Source organism: Myzus persicae, unplaced genomic scaffold (genome assembly GCF_001856785.1).
Source record: "Myzus persicae strain clone G006 unplaced genomic scaffold, MPER_G0061.0, whole genome shotgun sequence".
Classification (NCBI taxonomy): Eukaryota; Metazoa; Arthropoda; class Insecta; order Hemiptera; family Aphididae; genus Myzus; species Myzus persicae.
The window spans coordinates 80,975-99,964 of record NW_019104012.1 but is presented as its reverse complement, the minus strand read 5'-3'; the positions used below and the strand labels follow the sequence as shown (position 1 = coordinate 99,964).

At 28.1% G+C, this 18,990-nt stretch overlaps 2 protein-coding genes across 2 annotated transcripts; both read right to left on the bottom strand.

Annotated features, from left to right (window-relative positions):
- Window positions 1-791: 791 nt before the first annotated feature.
- On the bottom strand, window positions 792-2,214 carry LOC111037570 (geminin-like). Its single transcript, XM_022320223.1, has 5 exons — window positions 2,011-2,214; window positions 1,804-1,904; window positions 1,598-1,731; window positions 1,330-1,502; window positions 792-1,119 (listed from the first exon to the last, which is right to left on the bottom strand). The coding sequence occupies exons 1-5, from the start codon at window positions 2,050-2,052 to the stop codon at window positions 1,006-1,008; spliced, it is 564 nt and encodes a 187-aa protein (XP_022175915.1). The 5' UTR covers window positions 2,053-2,214; the 3' UTR covers window positions 792-1,005.
- A 4,293-nt stretch (window positions 2,215-6,507) lies between these two features.
- Window positions 6,508-9,696, bottom strand: LOC111037569 (juvenile hormone acid O-methyltransferase-like). Its single transcript, XM_022320222.1, has 4 exons — window positions 9,141-9,696; window positions 8,774-9,073; window positions 8,490-8,625; window positions 6,508-6,698 (listed from the first exon to the last, which is right to left on the bottom strand). Exons 1-4 carry the CDS (start codon window positions 9,327-9,329, stop codon window positions 6,523-6,525), a joined length of 801 nt encoding a protein of 266 aa, XP_022175914.1. The 5' UTR covers window positions 9,330-9,696; the 3' UTR covers window positions 6,508-6,522.
- Between the last annotated feature and the right edge of the window lie 9,294 nt (window positions 9,697-18,990).

Sequence of the window (18,990 nt, the reverse complement as noted above, 5' to 3'; positions counted from 1 at the left end):
ACACTTCGGACAAACCCCTACAAGAGACGGCATGCAATTCGGACATTTTTTTTTTGGCATGCAATTTGGATGCAGCCGGGTATACATAATGAAAATTGAATGCACCACTAGTTTGTTATATTATCGATAACAGAAAATTAAAAAGTAATCTTGGGATCTCTGAATTGGGCTAAAATGTCAGTTCGAGCAAATTGGGAGTATTAGTTTTGCAAACAATTGTGAATTGATTAATAATTTCAGACTGGAATTCCAAAGGTTATGGAAATATTTAATTTATTTAAGAACCAGTTCTCATAAATTATCATGTATAAAATGTACAACTTAACATGTTATATTGTAACTTTTAAGTCACTTTGACGATTTTGAATTTTTTTAGTTTTCTACATGAAATATAATCCTTATACCCACACCTTATCCTTAAAATTGTTCATTGGCAACCAACATCGAATGTATTGTTCTTATTTAATTATATATTTTTTACTAGTTTTTACTATTTATTCCACTGCTTAAAATCAGCAACATCTTTTGAAAAAATCTAAAGGTATGTCATATGTACTTGCTCACTGTTAAAGCTAAGTTTCACTTATCACATTTAACTGAAGATAAATTATAATTTTTTTAACTTACCACAATAATTAAATACATACACATTTGTGTTGGAAGAATATCTATGAATCAATTACAAACCTGGTAATTAAAATTATTGGATGTTGTTAAAATACCAATCAATTTGGGCTACTTGTTAAAAATAAAAATAAACACCATCTAATTTCTTTTAATCACTTAAAAATGAGTTTATTATTTCAATATGGGTACAATATATTTTAAACCAATCCAGTTTAAAATTTATAGATTGACAGATCATGATTGTTTTCATATGTATTCAATAATGGATATTTACATAAAAAAATATTGATAAAATTAAGTTTAATTCAAAATGAATTGGTAACAAAAAAAATCAATTGAATAATTTGAAAAAAAAATTATGTTAAATTTAGAAAAAAATTATTCAGATTCACTTCCAGAAAAATCATTGTTGCTTTGATTTGAGTTGATTGATGAAATGTCATTATCGACATCATCTTCAGTTGATGTACCGTCTAAATCGTTAAGTACTTCCTATAATTGTATTAAGGTAAATTAATTTTTGTTTATCTATTTAAAGGAAGTATATTTTTATATAAATACTGGATTATCATAAAACTAACTAAAAATAGAAAAAAAAATAGATAATTCTTCAATAACAATCAGATAAAACACTATTTTGATTGAGTTTGCAGTTTTACACAATAATTGTGTATTTGTGTGAATAAACTATTTCATGCATACCTTTAACGTGTTAACAAGATCAGTTGTTTGTTCAAGTAATTTTTTACAAGATGCATTTTCTTCTTCCAATGCCATGACTACGGTATGTAAATTACGATTTTGTTCAAGTACTTCTTCCAAAGCCTTTCTACGACGTTCTGCAATAACCTTCCAATATTGTTCACTAGGACCAGCTAAAATGGCAAGCTCATAATGATTAAATTTGTACTCAGCAAGATATAGTTAATAAAAAACTGTTAAATACAAATTACAATTACTAAATGCATACCAGTGCTAGTAAGATCTTCAATAATTAACTTCTTGTAGAGAGATGGATTCACTTTTGCAACTCCAGACTTTCTTTCCTCGGATTTAACTTCTACTTCAGTCTTAAATTGTGTCTTCAATATATTAGGATCAGAACTAATGTAATAGATTTATACATATAAGAGACAGTAATAATAATATAAAGTAAATCTAAAAATAAATTCATACTTGTGTTCATGAAATCTGCCAGACCCAACCAAATTTTCTTTATCGCCGCCAGACGGCTGCAGTGTTTGCAAGAACTTTCTGGCACCTTTTTTGTTGGACATCTGAAACAAATTTCACAAGTTCGGTTTAAATTAACTGTTAGGTATTCGTGTAAGATAGTTGGTTGATTTGTTTTTATGATTTATTTGAATATAAGATAACATTTACTTTGTCCGAAATCTTAATATTATTTTCGGAAAGAGTTTTCATCGTTATAGTGTTAAACTGTTAAACCGTATGTAGTGTCGTAGTGACTATTTTCAATTTTGAATTTTCAAATCCGATGTGAAACCAGTAACCACAGAATAGGTGATAAAAACAAGGCAGACATTTTTTTGGGGAGATAAATGAATTCTCCAAAGTGGCCTTATGTCAGGATATTCTTATTTTTCATTATTTATGGCAGCACTGAATAAGTGATAAAAATGTAATATGATAATTTAATATTTCCCGTATAAATTAAAATAATAATATGAATATATATTTTTTTTAATTCTACAAAATTGACAACTTGGTATGTTAATACTGAGAATCAAGTAAAAAGAAGTTCATACGAATTATTACCGCCTCCAAGTTCCATCAGGAGTAGCGATGGCCAATGGCTCACTCTGCCACCCCCCTAAACATGGGACTGATTACAGATATTAAATTTAAATATGTAAAGGGCGGTGAACAAATTGATGAGCGTATTCAGTGAAGCAAACAGGGAGCAGTCCTCTATACCAGCGATTCTAAACCTGGGGGTCGCCAACAATTATTTTAGGGTCGTCAATCCACGTGGGAAAAAAATTGTTTCACTTAGAATCTTATAATTAATATTAAGAGTTATAATATATATATTTTTTTTTGGATAGTTCGATAGTCGATAAAAACGTTCATTGAAGTGTACATAGGTAAAATATCTTTTTTTGTAAAATGTATACACAAATAAATACAATTTAATAACAGTTGGTTCAATTTTTTAATGCTTACATTTTAAAAGTGTCGTTGGACATCTTGGTGACATTATAGGGGGTCGCGAACTCAAAAGGTTGAGAACCGCTGCTCTATACTCTATAGTACAGACAGTACAGTAGGTAATAAAACAAAATATAAATAATTCTTATATTTTTAAATTTTTGTGGATAGATAAAATGAATACAATATTCAATTTTGAGGGAGTTTTGACTTCTGATAAAAAATTCGACTTAGGTGGTACTTTGAGTAAGATTTATAAAATTAAGTTGAGAATAATATAATGAAGTTTTTAAAAGTGCATCAGTAGTTTTTTTAATATTGATTAGATAAGTTAATTAAGAGTAAAAAAAAATGCATTTATCAAATGTATTTCAATGAGTATTAGTTTTAGAAACTTAAAATACTTTCCTTTAATGTTACCTACTAAAGTTATAATTTTTTATAATCGAAATTTTCAATATATTTGTCTGACTAACATTAAGCTATTTATAGGCAATTGAATTTGTTTTATTTATGAGCTGTTTCAAATGTTAAGGCTGTCAAAATGCGTGAAAAAGTAATACTCGGTTCCACATGAGCTGTTCTAATAAGAATTTAAAAATTTTAACTACCCACACCTATCGTATCACTAATAGTATACCTATGCATTTGCATATAATGTATTTAAGTATACAAATACATACGGTATAGCTGACTCCGCGTAAAATGTTGTTTTTATTGTCTATAAATATTTTTATTTTTTTTTGGCGGTGCCCACCATTCACCAAGAAGTGAATTTAGGACATAATTGTCCGAATCCATAATATGATTCGATATAGATTTTGTGGTTTCCGAGATTACTGAGTACCTATACAAACAATTAACAAACGCGCAATCATTTTCATAACTAGAGCTGTATAACTTAAATAACTTGTCACGGTAAAAAAACAATAGGTATAAAATAGAGATACCTTGGAGCTTTATGAACCAATGCGGATCGGATATTATATATAGCACTTGGTATAATAATTTCATACCAATACCGGCAATACCTACTTCATAAGCTTTCTTGATGTCTTAGAACAATCCATGAAATTTTCGTCAAAATAGGTAAAGTATTTTTGTATTTAATTACAAACATGCATTCATTCAAGGGACTAAGGGAGCCATTTCAATGAAAGAGTGGAAGTGCTAAGCCCCTTTATTTTATTTCATAATATCTAATGGTTGTGGATACATGCATTATGACTATTAAAATGTAAATAAACATGGACAAATTTAGGGACGCTAAGTACCTCCCAAATTGCACATATGCATTCTTTTTTATCACATAGATTATGACTCTTTTATTTCTGTAACCAATGGGAGCCATAATATATACCGGCAGACAGGTAGGTATAACCCAGGGTTTATAGAAATCTATTTTTTAACCTTGGGTATAACCTATATTATATTGGTGAATAAACGATACGGGAATGGGTGCTAGTATTTTGATAAACAGTTCCCGCCTGTTCAAGTTTACGAGGGGGGGGAGGTAGTACGTAAACAAAAAAATATTCCATTTCCATGATCCAAAACGAAATTCCTGTGTGAGCCACCTTAAAAGAGGTATAATAGATACTCGAGTCTCGAGGAATATGTGTCCGAAAAATGGTGAAAATTTGATGAGTGGTTTCAGATATTATTAGATTAGTGAATAGGTATTAATAAATGCATAGGTAATCATTTTATATAACTACAAAATTAAATAATAATAATCAAAAATATAATATAGATATAAAAATCGCGGTAGGCCACATTTTATTGGTTGGTTGAGGATTTAAGTTTCCTAACTATAAATACTAACATACAAATAAATATGATTTAAATATCAAACCTGTTCCTTCAATGATTTGTAAAATGAGTTACAACAAAACATGTTCAAATACTTTAGAAAAGTATTTAAGTAGACTTATTGACCAATAAGATTAAAAGGAAACCAGGGGTCTGCTAGATTTGGATATAATTTTTATTATAGAAAATAACTAAGACTGAGTGGGCTCTTGAGTTCATCATTGAGAATTGGCTTTAAGATATCATAGCCATAAATTTACAATTTTAAAGTTGATTTTTTGATTAATTTAAAAACTTTAGTAAACAATGAAATTGTACTATAAAAAATCAAGAATTCCAAAATATATACTGGGAAGATGGCGTTTAAGACTTTACAGGTATAATTAAGAGCAAAGGTATAAGTTTGTCAACATTTAATCAGGACATAAATTTCCCTTGAAATAAACTCAAACACAACAAAAATAACCTTGTTATTTCTAATTAATTAATTTGTTATGTTAATTTTACTAGCTGATCTCTAGCCAACTTTACATTATAAGTCATGAGACTCGCTTGTGATAGTGCAAGCAGCATATTATCAGGTAGGCAATCCACCTGTGGTTTGAGACCCCAAGACCAATAGGTGAGTACATCCTGTGTACTTTGCTGCCCATTAAAATGCCAACTCTATAGGAATAATATGTTTTATTTTTACTGTGGACATACCAATGGTAGTCTATAAGTGCAACTCAGCCAACTTGGTAATCAATATCCAAAAATTAAATTTGATGCACGCTTCAATTAACCAATAGCAACCAATAAAAAAAAAAAAAAAATACTAATTTCTACTAATTTTTCTCATATAACCAATAGCAACCATTTATAACAAAAAATTTCCTTCGTGCATTTTAAAGTCACTGTTTAAGCAAGTGTTCTGTGTTCTAATTAAGAAAAAAATGTAATGTATTTTAGTCTTTAAGTAGTTAGTGATAAACCACAATGGTTCTTATAATTTTTAGGTTAATTACAAAAATTAAATCAATATTTCTGAGCATTTCGTCTAGCTGGCATTTCTTGTCTCCATCTTACAAGTGTATAAGCCATAACATAGCAAATGTTATTTTAAATATTAGAGTAAATTGACCTTACGGTTACAGCATTGTCTCCTGTTTGTTGCTTTGTTGGAAGTTTTTTAGATTTTTATTAATATTTTACACACTTATCACTTGCATCAAGATTAAAATATCCAAACAAGGAAAAGCAATGTTCCTACTCTTAGGGTTGATAATATTTTCTAATATTAAAATTAATTTAGGTAAATGTTGAAAGTAAATTTGCTGTGCAACACAGTTGTAAGATAAGGCAACAAATGAAAGCAGGCAACCTATTATAAGCTAAAATATTGATGTTTAAAATACTTATTTTTTAATCTATACAAATTGTATTATGTTAGTTAAGTGCTTGAATTATATCTAATACTAACTAAATCTGTACTGATAATAAACACTTGTGGTAAAGAATCGGGCAATAAATACACTAGGTAAAATAATTTAAAAACTGTATTTTAATATTTCCAAACTTAAGGACAGTTATAAATAATTATTCTTTTAGATTTTTTATTTTAACTTAGTCTAACAATTATATTTGTATGTTTCTTATATAATATAAAGTCAATGGACATTAATTATATTTTTTGGTAGTAACCAATTTTCCTTCAGTGTAGTAGGACAATAAAATTCTTCAACTAGTAGCCGAATGTGGTTGTAATACGTGGTGATAGGAGTATAGGACCAGACACTTGCTGCAGACTATTGTAGAAATGAGCCTCCAAGAATTACTCTTATTGTAAATAGAGAATTTTTACTTAATTATTCCAATTTTTTTATAAAACCATATTATAAATTATTATATTTAATATTCCTGTTTGAAAAACTAATCTTTGACAGCATGCACAGTAATAGGATGATATTCATTGAATATTTTTCCTGTGATTGGACATATTTCAACTATTTGTCTCTCACATATTTTATCTTTAACATGTATGGAGTATCTCTCATGTAAATGTTGTGGCAAAATACTGTACATTACATCTACAGCTTTAATGGCATCTAATAAACACAAATGATAAATAAGATTAATAATCAAGAAACAATAGAAAAAAAATTACTTTTGCATTGCTACAAAAATGTCTGAAAACTTTTAATACCTGAGTTGTTCAATAGTTTAATAATATGCTAACAAATGTGGGCCCTCTTTCTATATTGTCAGTTTTAAGCTATTAATAGAGAATGAAATAGAACAAAGGTCGTAGTTATATCATAACTACAAAAAAACTTAGTTATTTAAGACTGTTAAGAGCAGTGGTTCTTAACCAATGTTGCATGGACTTAATAAGTTCAGCCAATATTTTTAAGTTTGCGGAAAAATTATAAAATTATGAAAATTTTTAATATTAGATTTATAAATTTTGTGATTTTTTTGTGACTAATATGTCTCGGAAAACTTGAAGGGCCTGGTCATGCCTAGCCCACACGTTGGACACCACTGGAAAAGAATATTGGTTATAATTTGCTAATTATAAAATAAGTAATGATCAAGTAGAGAGTAAAATAAAGGTCATTATTTAATTTTAAAAGAAAACTTATTTAATAAATATCAATAAGTGTTTACTTTAGATTCTGTGACCAGAACCTAAAAAAAAATTCCACTAAATAATAGTCAATAGGTGGAAATGTATATTTTAAACTCATATGATGTATATAAACCTAACATAACATTAAATTAAGGAGAAAAAAATCTCAAAAATGAGTTTGTGCATGTAGAATTAGCTATAAAAATGAAACTTAACAGATAGACAGATATGCACTATTAACAAATATTATGTAGCGTTAAGTTATATATGTTGTCATAAAAAAACTATGGGTAACTTGATAAGTAATAATACTAGTACCAAAATAATTTTGAAAATTTCATTTATCAATCACTGTTTCTATATTATTCATCAGCAAAATAAAATATATAAAGTAAAAATTGCATAAAGAAAAATCTGTATTTATTCATCCAAGTTTGAACTCAAAAACATTAGATACAGATAAAGTTTTCTTGATAAATAAAAAAAAAAGATATCATATATTTTTCTGTTCATATTTATAAGTTGTAATTTATAATTAAAGATTTATTACTGAATAATTTAACATAGTTACATAAGTCATTAAAGTGTTTTTCAGTGCATGGCACACGTGTCGTATGCTATCTACCAACAAATCGTAGGTGTCGTGTGCTATCTGCATTCTACAAGTACCTACGTTATCTACCGTAATCTGTATTGACGGTATCGATATTATATTTCTATATATTATACATGTATATAGAAAAAATATTTTTAATAACAAAACTTGTATACAATTTTTAAAAGATCGTGAGCTATTACATAATACAAAACTGTGTACAAAGTTAAATTCTATTGGAGAACAATGCAATGGTGAAATAAAAGAAACTCTAAAAAAAGGCCGAAAAAGTGATGTAAACGGAGATATGACTAGAATGTATACTAGAATATATACCTAGAATGGTGGAGATCCATCAATCAAAAAAATGTTTTAGAATGTTTTTTACAAAATATAAAAAAAACATTTTTGTAAAAAATAAAAAAAATATGAACAACCTATAACAAACAGGCTATTCAAAATAGGACAACTGTGAACCAACAGGCATTGAGCAGGTTAGTTTGTAGATTTTTATACATGATTTTTTTGGTAGCTATAGTACGACACATATGTCCAGTGCATTAAACTAGATTTTATATTTGATTTAGTGCCCCAATAATTAGGTATTAAGAGTTTTACAGTTTTAATCTTCTACAATTGAAAATAACTAAAAATACAGATGATCATAATTACCCAAAAGTGACGAGAAGTCTGGAAATGTATATTTTTTGACACTTGATTCTAAATTAATAATTCGAAATCCAGTTTTAGTAAACATGTCTCTTATTCCATCTGGTGTATACACATTTTGTGACATCTGCTTTATATCCTGTATATAATGTGTAGTAAGTTTATTAAAACAAATATAATTTAGTAAAATTATGAAATTGAATTTTTAAAGGTATCATTTGAATTATTATACATTTGAAAAGTCTAATTGAAATAAAAAACTTAAGTGAGAAAACATAAATACTCACTTTAATATATTTTTGCCATTCTGTATCCATACATTTATACAATTCAACTATTGGATTAATTAACATGAAGTTAACCAAAATTTCTCCACCACTTTTCAACATTGAATGCATATTAAGCAAGGAATCAACTTTATTATGAACCCAGTGAAAGCAGAAAAATGAAAATATTTTGTTAAATCTGTGTGAATAAGAAGAGCAGTCATCGGCATTTTCAATATCCAGAACTTTGAAATCCATCTTGGAACATCCAAAGTTTTTTTTAGCAAATTCTACCATCTCTATTGATTTATCAACACCAACCTAAAAAAATTTATATTAATACAAATACTAACTATTTGAAAAAATATGTTTAGCAAATCAAACTAACCAATTGTTTGATTTTATTTTTTAAAAAAGGATAAAGAATATCTGAGGTTACATCGCCTGGTCCGCATCCTATGTCTAAAACTATTTCATTTGATTTCCATACCATTTTTTCTATATATATATTTGAGATATCTTTGGCATCCCTCCGTTGCATACCATTATCTTTGATATACTGCTCTGGGCAATGCATTTCAACAAACTGAATATTCTCTCACAAAACATTTTCTTTTATACTTGGTGGAGTGATAATCACATTAGGGTTCAAGATATAATACCTGACATACCTTCTTAACTATGTAATTTCCATAACAAACACATTATTGTAAAGCAATATGAGTAGATTTATGGATAAGGTATCTTCCACCTATATATATTTCTATTATCTGATTTAAATTTTTTTCAGAAAACCTTTTCATAAATTATGTGTTAGTTAATCTGATCCATCAGATTCTTTAGTATGTAAATTAGCTAGTATTATTTGTAAACCAACGTACCTATATGAGTATAATGATATGTAATTTCCTCAGCCCTCAACACATTTTTATTGTATTGTTATGCTATAAAAATGTATATATTAACATAATTGTAAATAAAAATAAACCCTCCTTGGCTCCTTAGAATATATAAAAAAATATAATATAATATAATATACAAACTACTTATTATCTAATATCTATAAATATTATTTACTTAATTTATTGTCTCATATTTCAATAATAAGTTGAAAAATAAACTACTTAAAATATATATGTACTTCCAGATTATCTCAACTACCTCTATAGAAAACGTGTCTTACCATTAACCATTTATTTTGACAACTGACAGTCGTTTGTTAGGTGCCTATTGTCTAATTGTTGTCAGCTATTCTATTTAGTATACGTAATTGTATTACAGTACTAACACCTAGCTAACAAATATTTTTTATAATTTGCCATTGTCAGAGAAGGAGCTATCCAACATCTCCAAAACACGGAGTGTTGTAAAGTTTACAAATCTGTTCAAACTACCTCTTGCCAAATTATATTTTTGAAATTTAGTAGGTATAAAAAATGCCAAAAAAGGTAAATATACTTAATGGTAATTGATTAGCTAAATCACAGATATCTTTTACAACTGCCACACAATTTATATATGAGTGGGTACATGAAATAACAAATATTAACTGGTATAAATATCGACTAAACTTAAAAGAAAATACAGTTAAAGTCTAGAGCAATTACTTATGTTAAAAATAAGTCGACTAACTATCAACAATTAACCACAATGAATAATAGGTAAACCAGGGGTTAAGTGTAGAGATTGATAAAAGTTTATTTTTGAAAATAAAAATCACATTGGGAGGGTACTTCTGATACAAAAGAGGCATTTTTAATGAATGCCTCAAGTAGAAAAACAGTAGCTCTTCTAGGGGCAATCAATAATACAATTTAGGATGGTCCACAATTTAAACACTGAATTATTAAGAGAATCTGGATTTGATCACTTTATAGGTAATTAATCATACTTACAATTTTGGGGACCCAACCTTGAACCTTATTTTTTTTTTATGAATTTGGATATGTATGGATTTTTCAAGGCGAATTTGAGTCTAATAAACGACTGAGCTTAATAAGTAATAACTAATAATCAGAGTCTACTGTATATACAATCATTATGCATATCATTTTTTAGGACCTCCGGGTCGTTTAAATAATAAAACACTTAATAAAAAAAAAACTGATTATAATTATTAGTGATTTTAATAATAATTAATTTAACATCTAATCAGAGAGAAACTACTTTTATTTAAAGCAAACCACTTAACAGTCCGGTTGCCTACAAGACATAGTGTAAACATTTAAACAAAATTGTTACAAGATTCAAAATACGAAGAACATACACAGTATAAACAATAAAAGTGGATTGCATAATATACAATATAAATTTATCTTAAATTAATGGATTTCCTACATAAAGTTGATAAATGTACTACTTATTATTTATTGAATCACATCATTGATAGTGACGAAAACTATTAAATGTATTCATTATTTATCCATTGCTAACTTGGTTTATAATCATTAGTTATATTAATAATATTTAATTCTTTAATAATATCAGTTTTTTTACATTAAGTTGATGAATGTACTACTTATTATTCATTAAGTCACCTCATCGATAGTGACGAATATTATTAAATGTATTCATTACTTACTTAGATTATTATTATTACTTATTTTAATAATATTGGCTGTCATACAGTATGCGGCCTGCCTGCGGCTGGCTAGTCATGGACAACGGACTTAAGATTAACTTCAATAGTTACGGTTTAGGTCAACACTTTAGCTTTATGGCATTATGATTTATGACTTTCGTAAGCAATGCTTTGACATTTTGTAAAAGTACACTCAGACACTCAGTGCACCACTTATTGTGTGACACAATTCATATTTTATACTCAGGCATCAATACACGCAACATGTTTGCAAATAATGAAAAAGCTGAATGTTTAAAATGTGGAAGTGATATACATTTTTAAGTACCTAAGGAGAAGGATAAGGAAAGGAGAGTTTTATGTTGTAAAAAAAGGATGAAAAGGATGTCAAACAACACATAGCTAAAGATGGGCAAATTAAACTATTATATTTTTTTCAGGTTAGTATTTCATAATTGTATATAATTGTAAGGAGGATAATGATTTTTGGACTTATATCTACAAAAATGGTCATCTAAGTATTGGACTAAGCCTCAGTCAACAGTTAGAATTAGTATACTACTGGACTCAAGTTTATACCTATAATACCTAATACCTGTTTTTATAACATTAAGTTGAATACTGAAACATTTAAAATATATAAAATCACTTCATTGGTAGTGACGAATATTAATTCATATATTCATTACATGTTCATTGATAACTAAGATTTTAATCATTAGTGATTTTAATAATATCTGATTGATTATATTTAATCCTTTAATAATATCAGTTTTTCTATATCAAGTTGAAGAATATTGAATGTACTACCTATTATTTATGAAATCACCTCATCGGTAGTGACGAATACTATTAATTTATTCATTACTTATTCATTGCTAACTTGGATTATAATCATCAGTGATTTTAATAATATTTTATTGACCATATTCAATCCTTTAATAATATAAGTTTATCTCCATTAAGTCGATAAATGTACTTCTTATTATTTATTGAATCACCTCATCGGTAGTGACGAATACTATAAATTTATTCATTACTTATTCATTGCTAACTTAGAATATAATCATTGGTGATTTTAATAATATTCTAATTATGTTGACTTTAGTGACTTTGAAGTTTTAGCAATAGATGTTTATTAAGAAAAAGTTGAAGAATGAATTATTTTAAATTAATAAAATCACCTCATAGTGTCAAATATTTTTTTATACTGGTATTTATTTATTGATAACTAAGATTATAATTTTATTATAGTTTATGAGTGAATTTAATAATATTTTAGAAATAGATTTTTAATAATATTTGTTTTTCAACAATTAATTAATAAATAAAACAACTAAAATAAAATAGGGACAATTAAGAACAATTCTAATTAAAACAAACTTCTGCGATTTTTCTTTAAATTAAATATTAACAAAGTTATTGGCTAAGTTACATTTTTAGTTAATAGGTGCAACACAAAATATGATTGGTAGCCATAATATTACTATATTATACATTTTTTGTATTAGGTACCTACATACACCAACATGCTCAAATGGCTTTAATTAAGCATTTAATGTTTTTATTTGGTAGTTTATAAGTGTATAACACATAGACATCCATCCTGTAGCTACGTGAATTCCAACTAACTATCAAAGTATGAGTAAAACCAAAGACCCTTTTGTAATTAAAACAAAAATGTGCACTAAAAATCCCAAATTTGTTAATTTAATATTCATTAAATATGTACTTCAAATTTTGGTAATTTCATCAATGTTGTAAATTGTATTTAATACTTACAGATTTAACATACAATAGATCAACCATGACTAAGTATATAGGTATGTCAGCAATATTGTGATACACATATCCCCTCTTTTTACTCTGTGTTACGTTCTCCGTCACATATAAGTCACATACAGTAGAAATTGTTTATAATAACACCGGTTGTAATAACATATGGTTACTACTAAGTTTTATGACCAAAAGTAAAGGACCCAAAAAAATTCATAGATAAGTTATATATTATGTTAAACTGTATCGGTAGTTATGACTATCGGTTATTATGACCTATTTTCCTTGGTCTTTTGAATGTAATTTTAAAATTTTTTTACTGTATATTAAAACATGAACTTCAGAGAACCTAACACACAGGAAAAATGGGGATGCTGACATACCCTCCATATTTTGTCATGAAATCAATCATAAAAATATGCAAATACATGAATAAGTCCTTGTTAAATTACTACTAATTATTAACATTAATCACACTTCATGGAGAAGTTTTGAAATAATAAATGATGAAGTTCTTGCTTATCTACTGATTAAATTAGCTACACCAATTTGTATGACTGTATGTCACCTTTACGTCATTATAATACCTAAGCATTATATGAATGAATAACAAAATTAATGTCAAAAATCAGGAAAATAATTAAATTTTAGGTGCATTGATCTATCAGTCCTCAAACACACTAGCGAAAGATATACATATTATGATTAGCTTCCCCAGGTCTGAACATGATCATAATTCATTAATAATAATTAACAGGGTTTTCGTTACTAATCAATACCTATATCTGATTAAACCTATAACATGGATATTATGGTTCGCTTACAAAAAATAAGAAGTAATATTAATGTTTGGTGATTCACCTACAAAGGTACTTTATAGGTTAGTTACAAAGGCGGCACCTTCTTATTTCACAAAAATATTTTAAGTGACATCATTTACATTGATTGTATACTGTATACTAATATTGGTAACTTATACCTAAAAATAATTGGTGAAAATAAAATATACGTACCAAACAGTAAGTACCAAAACCACATGGTAATATAGTTAGTTGGTAGCATTTCAATACCACTAAACATCAAAATTCAGTATGCTGTCATAAATAATAATTCTTAGACTCCAATATATATCGTTACGAATTAAAATACTGTATTATTTTTTTGATGTTCCTTATTACACTATTTAATACTTGTATATTATTCACTGTTAACACTTGAATATTTAACTGTAGCCTACAAAATATAAATTCTGAGAATGGACCTGCAACCACCATGGCCAGGCACTCAGACACGAGACAGTTGGTAAATCGTTCAGTATTACATCCACTTTCCTTATAGCACACATCTTAAGACTCGAATAGTCGAATCACAATCCACGTGTTTGATGCTTATAAATTACAACTGCCTCATCATGAACTGCCTCACGCTCGGGCTCGGCCGCTCGGGCATTGCCATTTGCCGCATTGGACGGGCCGCGGGCGTCACAGGCAACAGGATAGATGATAAGAACATATTTTAATCATAGCCGTGGATAAATAATCACATACCTTATACCATTATTATCAATGATGATAACGAGCAGTTTATCAGTGGCACCAAAATGTGCGCACAAGACGTCATAGACTATTATGGAGTAGGTATGGACGTATGACACAGAGTATGACAGATCTTATACAATAATTTTTATACTACGTAATTTGTTTATAATATTAAATTAAAATCATAAGCGTTTTCTGAAGTAACGCGAGTTTCTTCCCTTAAATTATAGAATAATAACCTAACCTAACCTGGTTAAATGGATCACTTCGTTTAATATGGTAATTGGTAGGTACTAAGTAAATTCTTTACTACGGCCACTAAGTTTCGTCCAAATCCTTTACTTGAAATAGCTCGCAGTTAATTTATAATTAACGAACCCTCAGAGAAACATCGACTTCATATGAATAATGAATACCTACCATGATTTAAGTTTATTTTTCTTTAATCGTGAATCGTGATACCCATAAGTATATGCCATCACTGCCCTTTCGATTTTTTTACGTTTACCACATTGTTTTATATTTTGCTGTTTACAATATTGTAAGCTTGTACTTTACTTATATATAGATAGTGTTCTACCCTTTGACCATATAAACTTTGTATATATTTACTGTTGTAAATAGACATAAAAGTATACAACAGTCACTGTCTAGATAAGAATATAAGATAAGAATAACATGAAATGCTAGTATACTAGTATGGTGGCAGCATAGACCTATAAACTAGTTTATAGGTCTATGGGTGGCAGTATTGGGCTTTAAATAGCAATCCTAATCAATCGTTGACAATATTATGACATAAAAAAATAAATTATCAACGATTCTTGGTAGCAATGGAATTTAAATGTAATACAATATACATATTTTATTCCAGAAATGGACATGGGTTGAATTTAGTTACGTACCTTATATTAGATTCTAATTAAAACCCGATATATTTGGTTTTATTTGTGTAGTATTTAGAAAATATTAAATATTTGATTAAAATTAAAAGCCACCGTATAATAATGGGCCCCTCTGATTTCTGAATACCTTGGGTGGGCCGACATACGGCCGGACACATATTAGGGTGGGCCAGGCACACCCTGCTCCCCTTAGCAACGTGCCTGAACTTACAGCCAACCATTCCCTTGCTTTCGTAAATCCATCGACTGGAGCACACACACAAAAAGTAGAAAGTATGTAGGGGAAGGCTAAATTCAAGAAAAAGAAGAGATGGGGTCAAGTAGATCAATGTTAAACAGTTACCTTGTTGAGTTTATGTAGAGGCAGTGTTACAAAGAAGAAGATAATATGTTTGAAAAAATGTTGATACATATTGCGGATTTTGACCGGTTTAATTATTAAAATTAAATGTATTTATGTTTACTTAAAATATATCAATAAAATGTATTATGCAATAGAATGCATCATTTACCAAAACTGACAAAATTAAAATTAGGTGTCACTATTTCTATTATATATATACTACCACTATACTTACATTATTATTGCAAAATTATTATCTTACATAAACTTATATGTGTTATTTGTATTAATTATTTAAATTGTATTATGTTTAAAATTGTTGTACAGGGCTAGGATAAATAGATAAATATTTACAATAAACCAGAAACCGTGGTTTAAGGAGAGTAGGAGCTACTGTTCTAGGTAATACGAAAATTAAAAGCGAGTTCCTAAAATATCTTTATTATGCAATTTTGGGTTTGTTAAGAATTTTCTAACTACATTTCTACCATCAAAATATAATAATACTGTAATATATTATTTCAGTATAATATCCTGTAAATAAGGCGGTGGACCGATGGAGTACGATTACACGCTTTTTACCTTTTTGAACATATAATTGTGTGCAGTGCCGGAATAACAAAAAACATGATTTTAACCATTCAAATGCGTACGATTGCACTTGAAATTGGATGCGATGTTTCCAAATTGTTTATAATACTTTATAAACTAGGTAGTTACAACTGTTAAAATAAAATGTTATTGTTATGATTTACATAATCTACAGGTTTCATCCACTGATTCTTAACGCTCCAGTATTGCACATACGTATTTTGAGAGCACATGTAGTTAAAAAAGTTATCAACCAGCCCATTTATTAATTAGAGAAGAATTCTTGCTGCATTTGACAATTATACACAATTATACTCACTTATTAACCACTGTAGTTCACGGAAATAAATAACTATAGACTATTGTTTGTATTATAAAATTTCAGTAATTTATGTAGTACCTATTTGAAACAATAAGAATATTATGTGCTAAAAGTAACAAATATGTCAGGTTGACATGATTTTAATAAAAGCAGCCACCCATTGATGACGCTTCCTATACAAGTACCTTATTGTCATAATATTTATACTTTTTTTTATGTAACAAATCACGACAACACTTGTGATTTAGGCGTCTTGCGATTACCAGGTACCTATAGTAGCAGAGGCCAAATTTTTAATGAGAGTTTCGAATGAGTTGTGAATACTTAGGCAGTTGTGGAATCTTGTATAGAAACATTTCTTTTAGAATCTCTTATTGTTTTTAGTATATTGTTATTAAAAATATATTTTATTACATTAATTATCATAATTACAATAATTACATTGAGATAGAATACATATCTACGAACCTATGCGGCTATGCATCACTTTTGCCTATACAAAGCGCCGTCAGTGGAATTATGTTTTGATCGGGTAGAAGTATTATTCATAATACTTTACACTACATATATTAAAAACTTCGGCATTTATGAACAGAATAATATTGCACGATTCAATATTTAAATATATTACACGTTATGTCTTTCATCAAGCCAGTATTTGTTAAATTGTATTAAAAATATTATTTTTAGCAACGGACTTAAAAAAAAGACATAAAATCCTTTTCTATAATATCAATCAGTTTCTGTTGATTATTAATAAATACATTTCGAGAATTATTGAATGGCTATGTGACGGTCTGTAGCGACAATAATACAGGATTTTGAATTGATTATTTTTATGTATAGTAGGTTAGGTAAGTGAAACAATACAAAAATAAAACTTAAGTGAAGAAAAATAATTATCAAATGTAAAATGCACTATACTTTTTTAATCCAATTTAAATTTCTCTCGGCCATGCCATATATAGGTAATCTTAGTTTAAAAAGTATTACTCAGTGTTTATTTTTATTTAATTATATCATACCAAGAACTCCGCTTGTGTACATTGTAGAAAGCAAATCGTTGAACAAATGTTGTTTTCAGGCAAGATACAAAAATAGAAATCTGAAACACAGCAGTACAACCATCTGTCCAAGATAATATAATTAATAAAAATTTTCCTGGTGGAATTCCGGGAATAGGAAATATAAAAAACAGTAACTTAACCGATTTCAGTGGTGGCGGGATACATGATTATTTGAAGCAATTACTTCATGTCTGTCCGAGTCCGAGTAGGTGTATAATGGTAAAATTTCAACACAAATATCATGACCAATATTATAATTAATGGTTCCTGCTGATTATTTTGGTTAAATGGAGGGCTGGTGGTAGACATTTTTAAAATATACAGTATGCTACAAAGCCTCTACAATTTTGAGCTGCCACTGACCAATTTATATGATTAAATAAAATTATAGTTTTTTCTATCTTAAACATTCATATGAATAAAAAGAGAGGCACAAAATTAAATTTATAAATTCAGCATTTTGATTTTATAATTAAAGTGTTTTCTGGTCAAATTTTGTATAATGTACGATACTATTCTATATTATCATGTACATTACAAATATTAAAACAGGCATACCAATATTATATTATACTAATAACTATACACCGTTTAAGTCAAGAAACACAGTCGACCAGATTTCGTTGGCAGCAGCCAGGAACACCTGATTGAGAAACTATCTATACAGCTGAGTGTCTCATACAGGATTTACTCATTGTGATATCTCCTGAGATAATAAAATATATAACATAAATCTGTTTTTTTTTATTAGGCTCATAGAGCCAAGGACTACTTATACTTTATTTTTTAATTTAATTACATTTTTTTGGTAAAAAAGTTAAAGATTTAATTTTTTTAATTTTTGAAACAGTTGAAGTTATAAATTATGTAGTTTATTTTTTTGAAAATGTTGATGATTTTTAATGGTTTTATTAGTGTATAGGTAAAACGGAAAAACCGGTTTATGGTTAATGGATATATTCTCATAGAATACCTTTATAAATATATTTTGCTGAGTAATATTAATATGCTCCTGTGAATAAGTCGGCCTCCCACTATGTTTCTTAATTCAAGTAGAGTAAATAACTAATAAGCAATATGTTTGATACACTGCTGTAGAGTTGTTTTAAAAGTTA

Excerpts from the sequence above, each read along its gene's own strand:
- LOC111037570 (XM_022320223.1), bottom strand. The coding sequence starts at position 2,052 with ATGAAAACTCTTTCCGAAAATAATATTAAGATTTCGGACAAA. Across the intron at positions 1,732-1,803 it reads GGCAGATTTCATGAACACAA|TTCTGATCCTAATATATTGA; the intron begins GTATGAATTTAT and ends CTATTACATTAG. Across the intron at positions 1,120-1,329 it reads ATCTTGTTAACACGTTAAAG|GAAGTACTTAACGATTTAGA; the intron begins GTATGCATGAAA and ends ATACAATTATAG.
- LOC111037569 (XM_022320222.1), bottom strand. The coding sequence starts at position 9,329 with ATGCATTGCCCAGAGCAGTATATCAAAGATAATGGTATGCAACGGAGG. Across the intron at positions 9,074-9,140 it reads AAAATAAAATCAAACAATTG|GTTGGTGTTGATAAATCAAT; the intron begins GTTAGTTTGATT and ends AAATTTTTTTAG. Across the intron at positions 6,699-8,489 it reads AGACTTCTCGTCACTTTTGG|ATGCCATTAAAGCTGTAGAT; the intron begins GTAATTATGATC and ends TGTGTTTATTAG.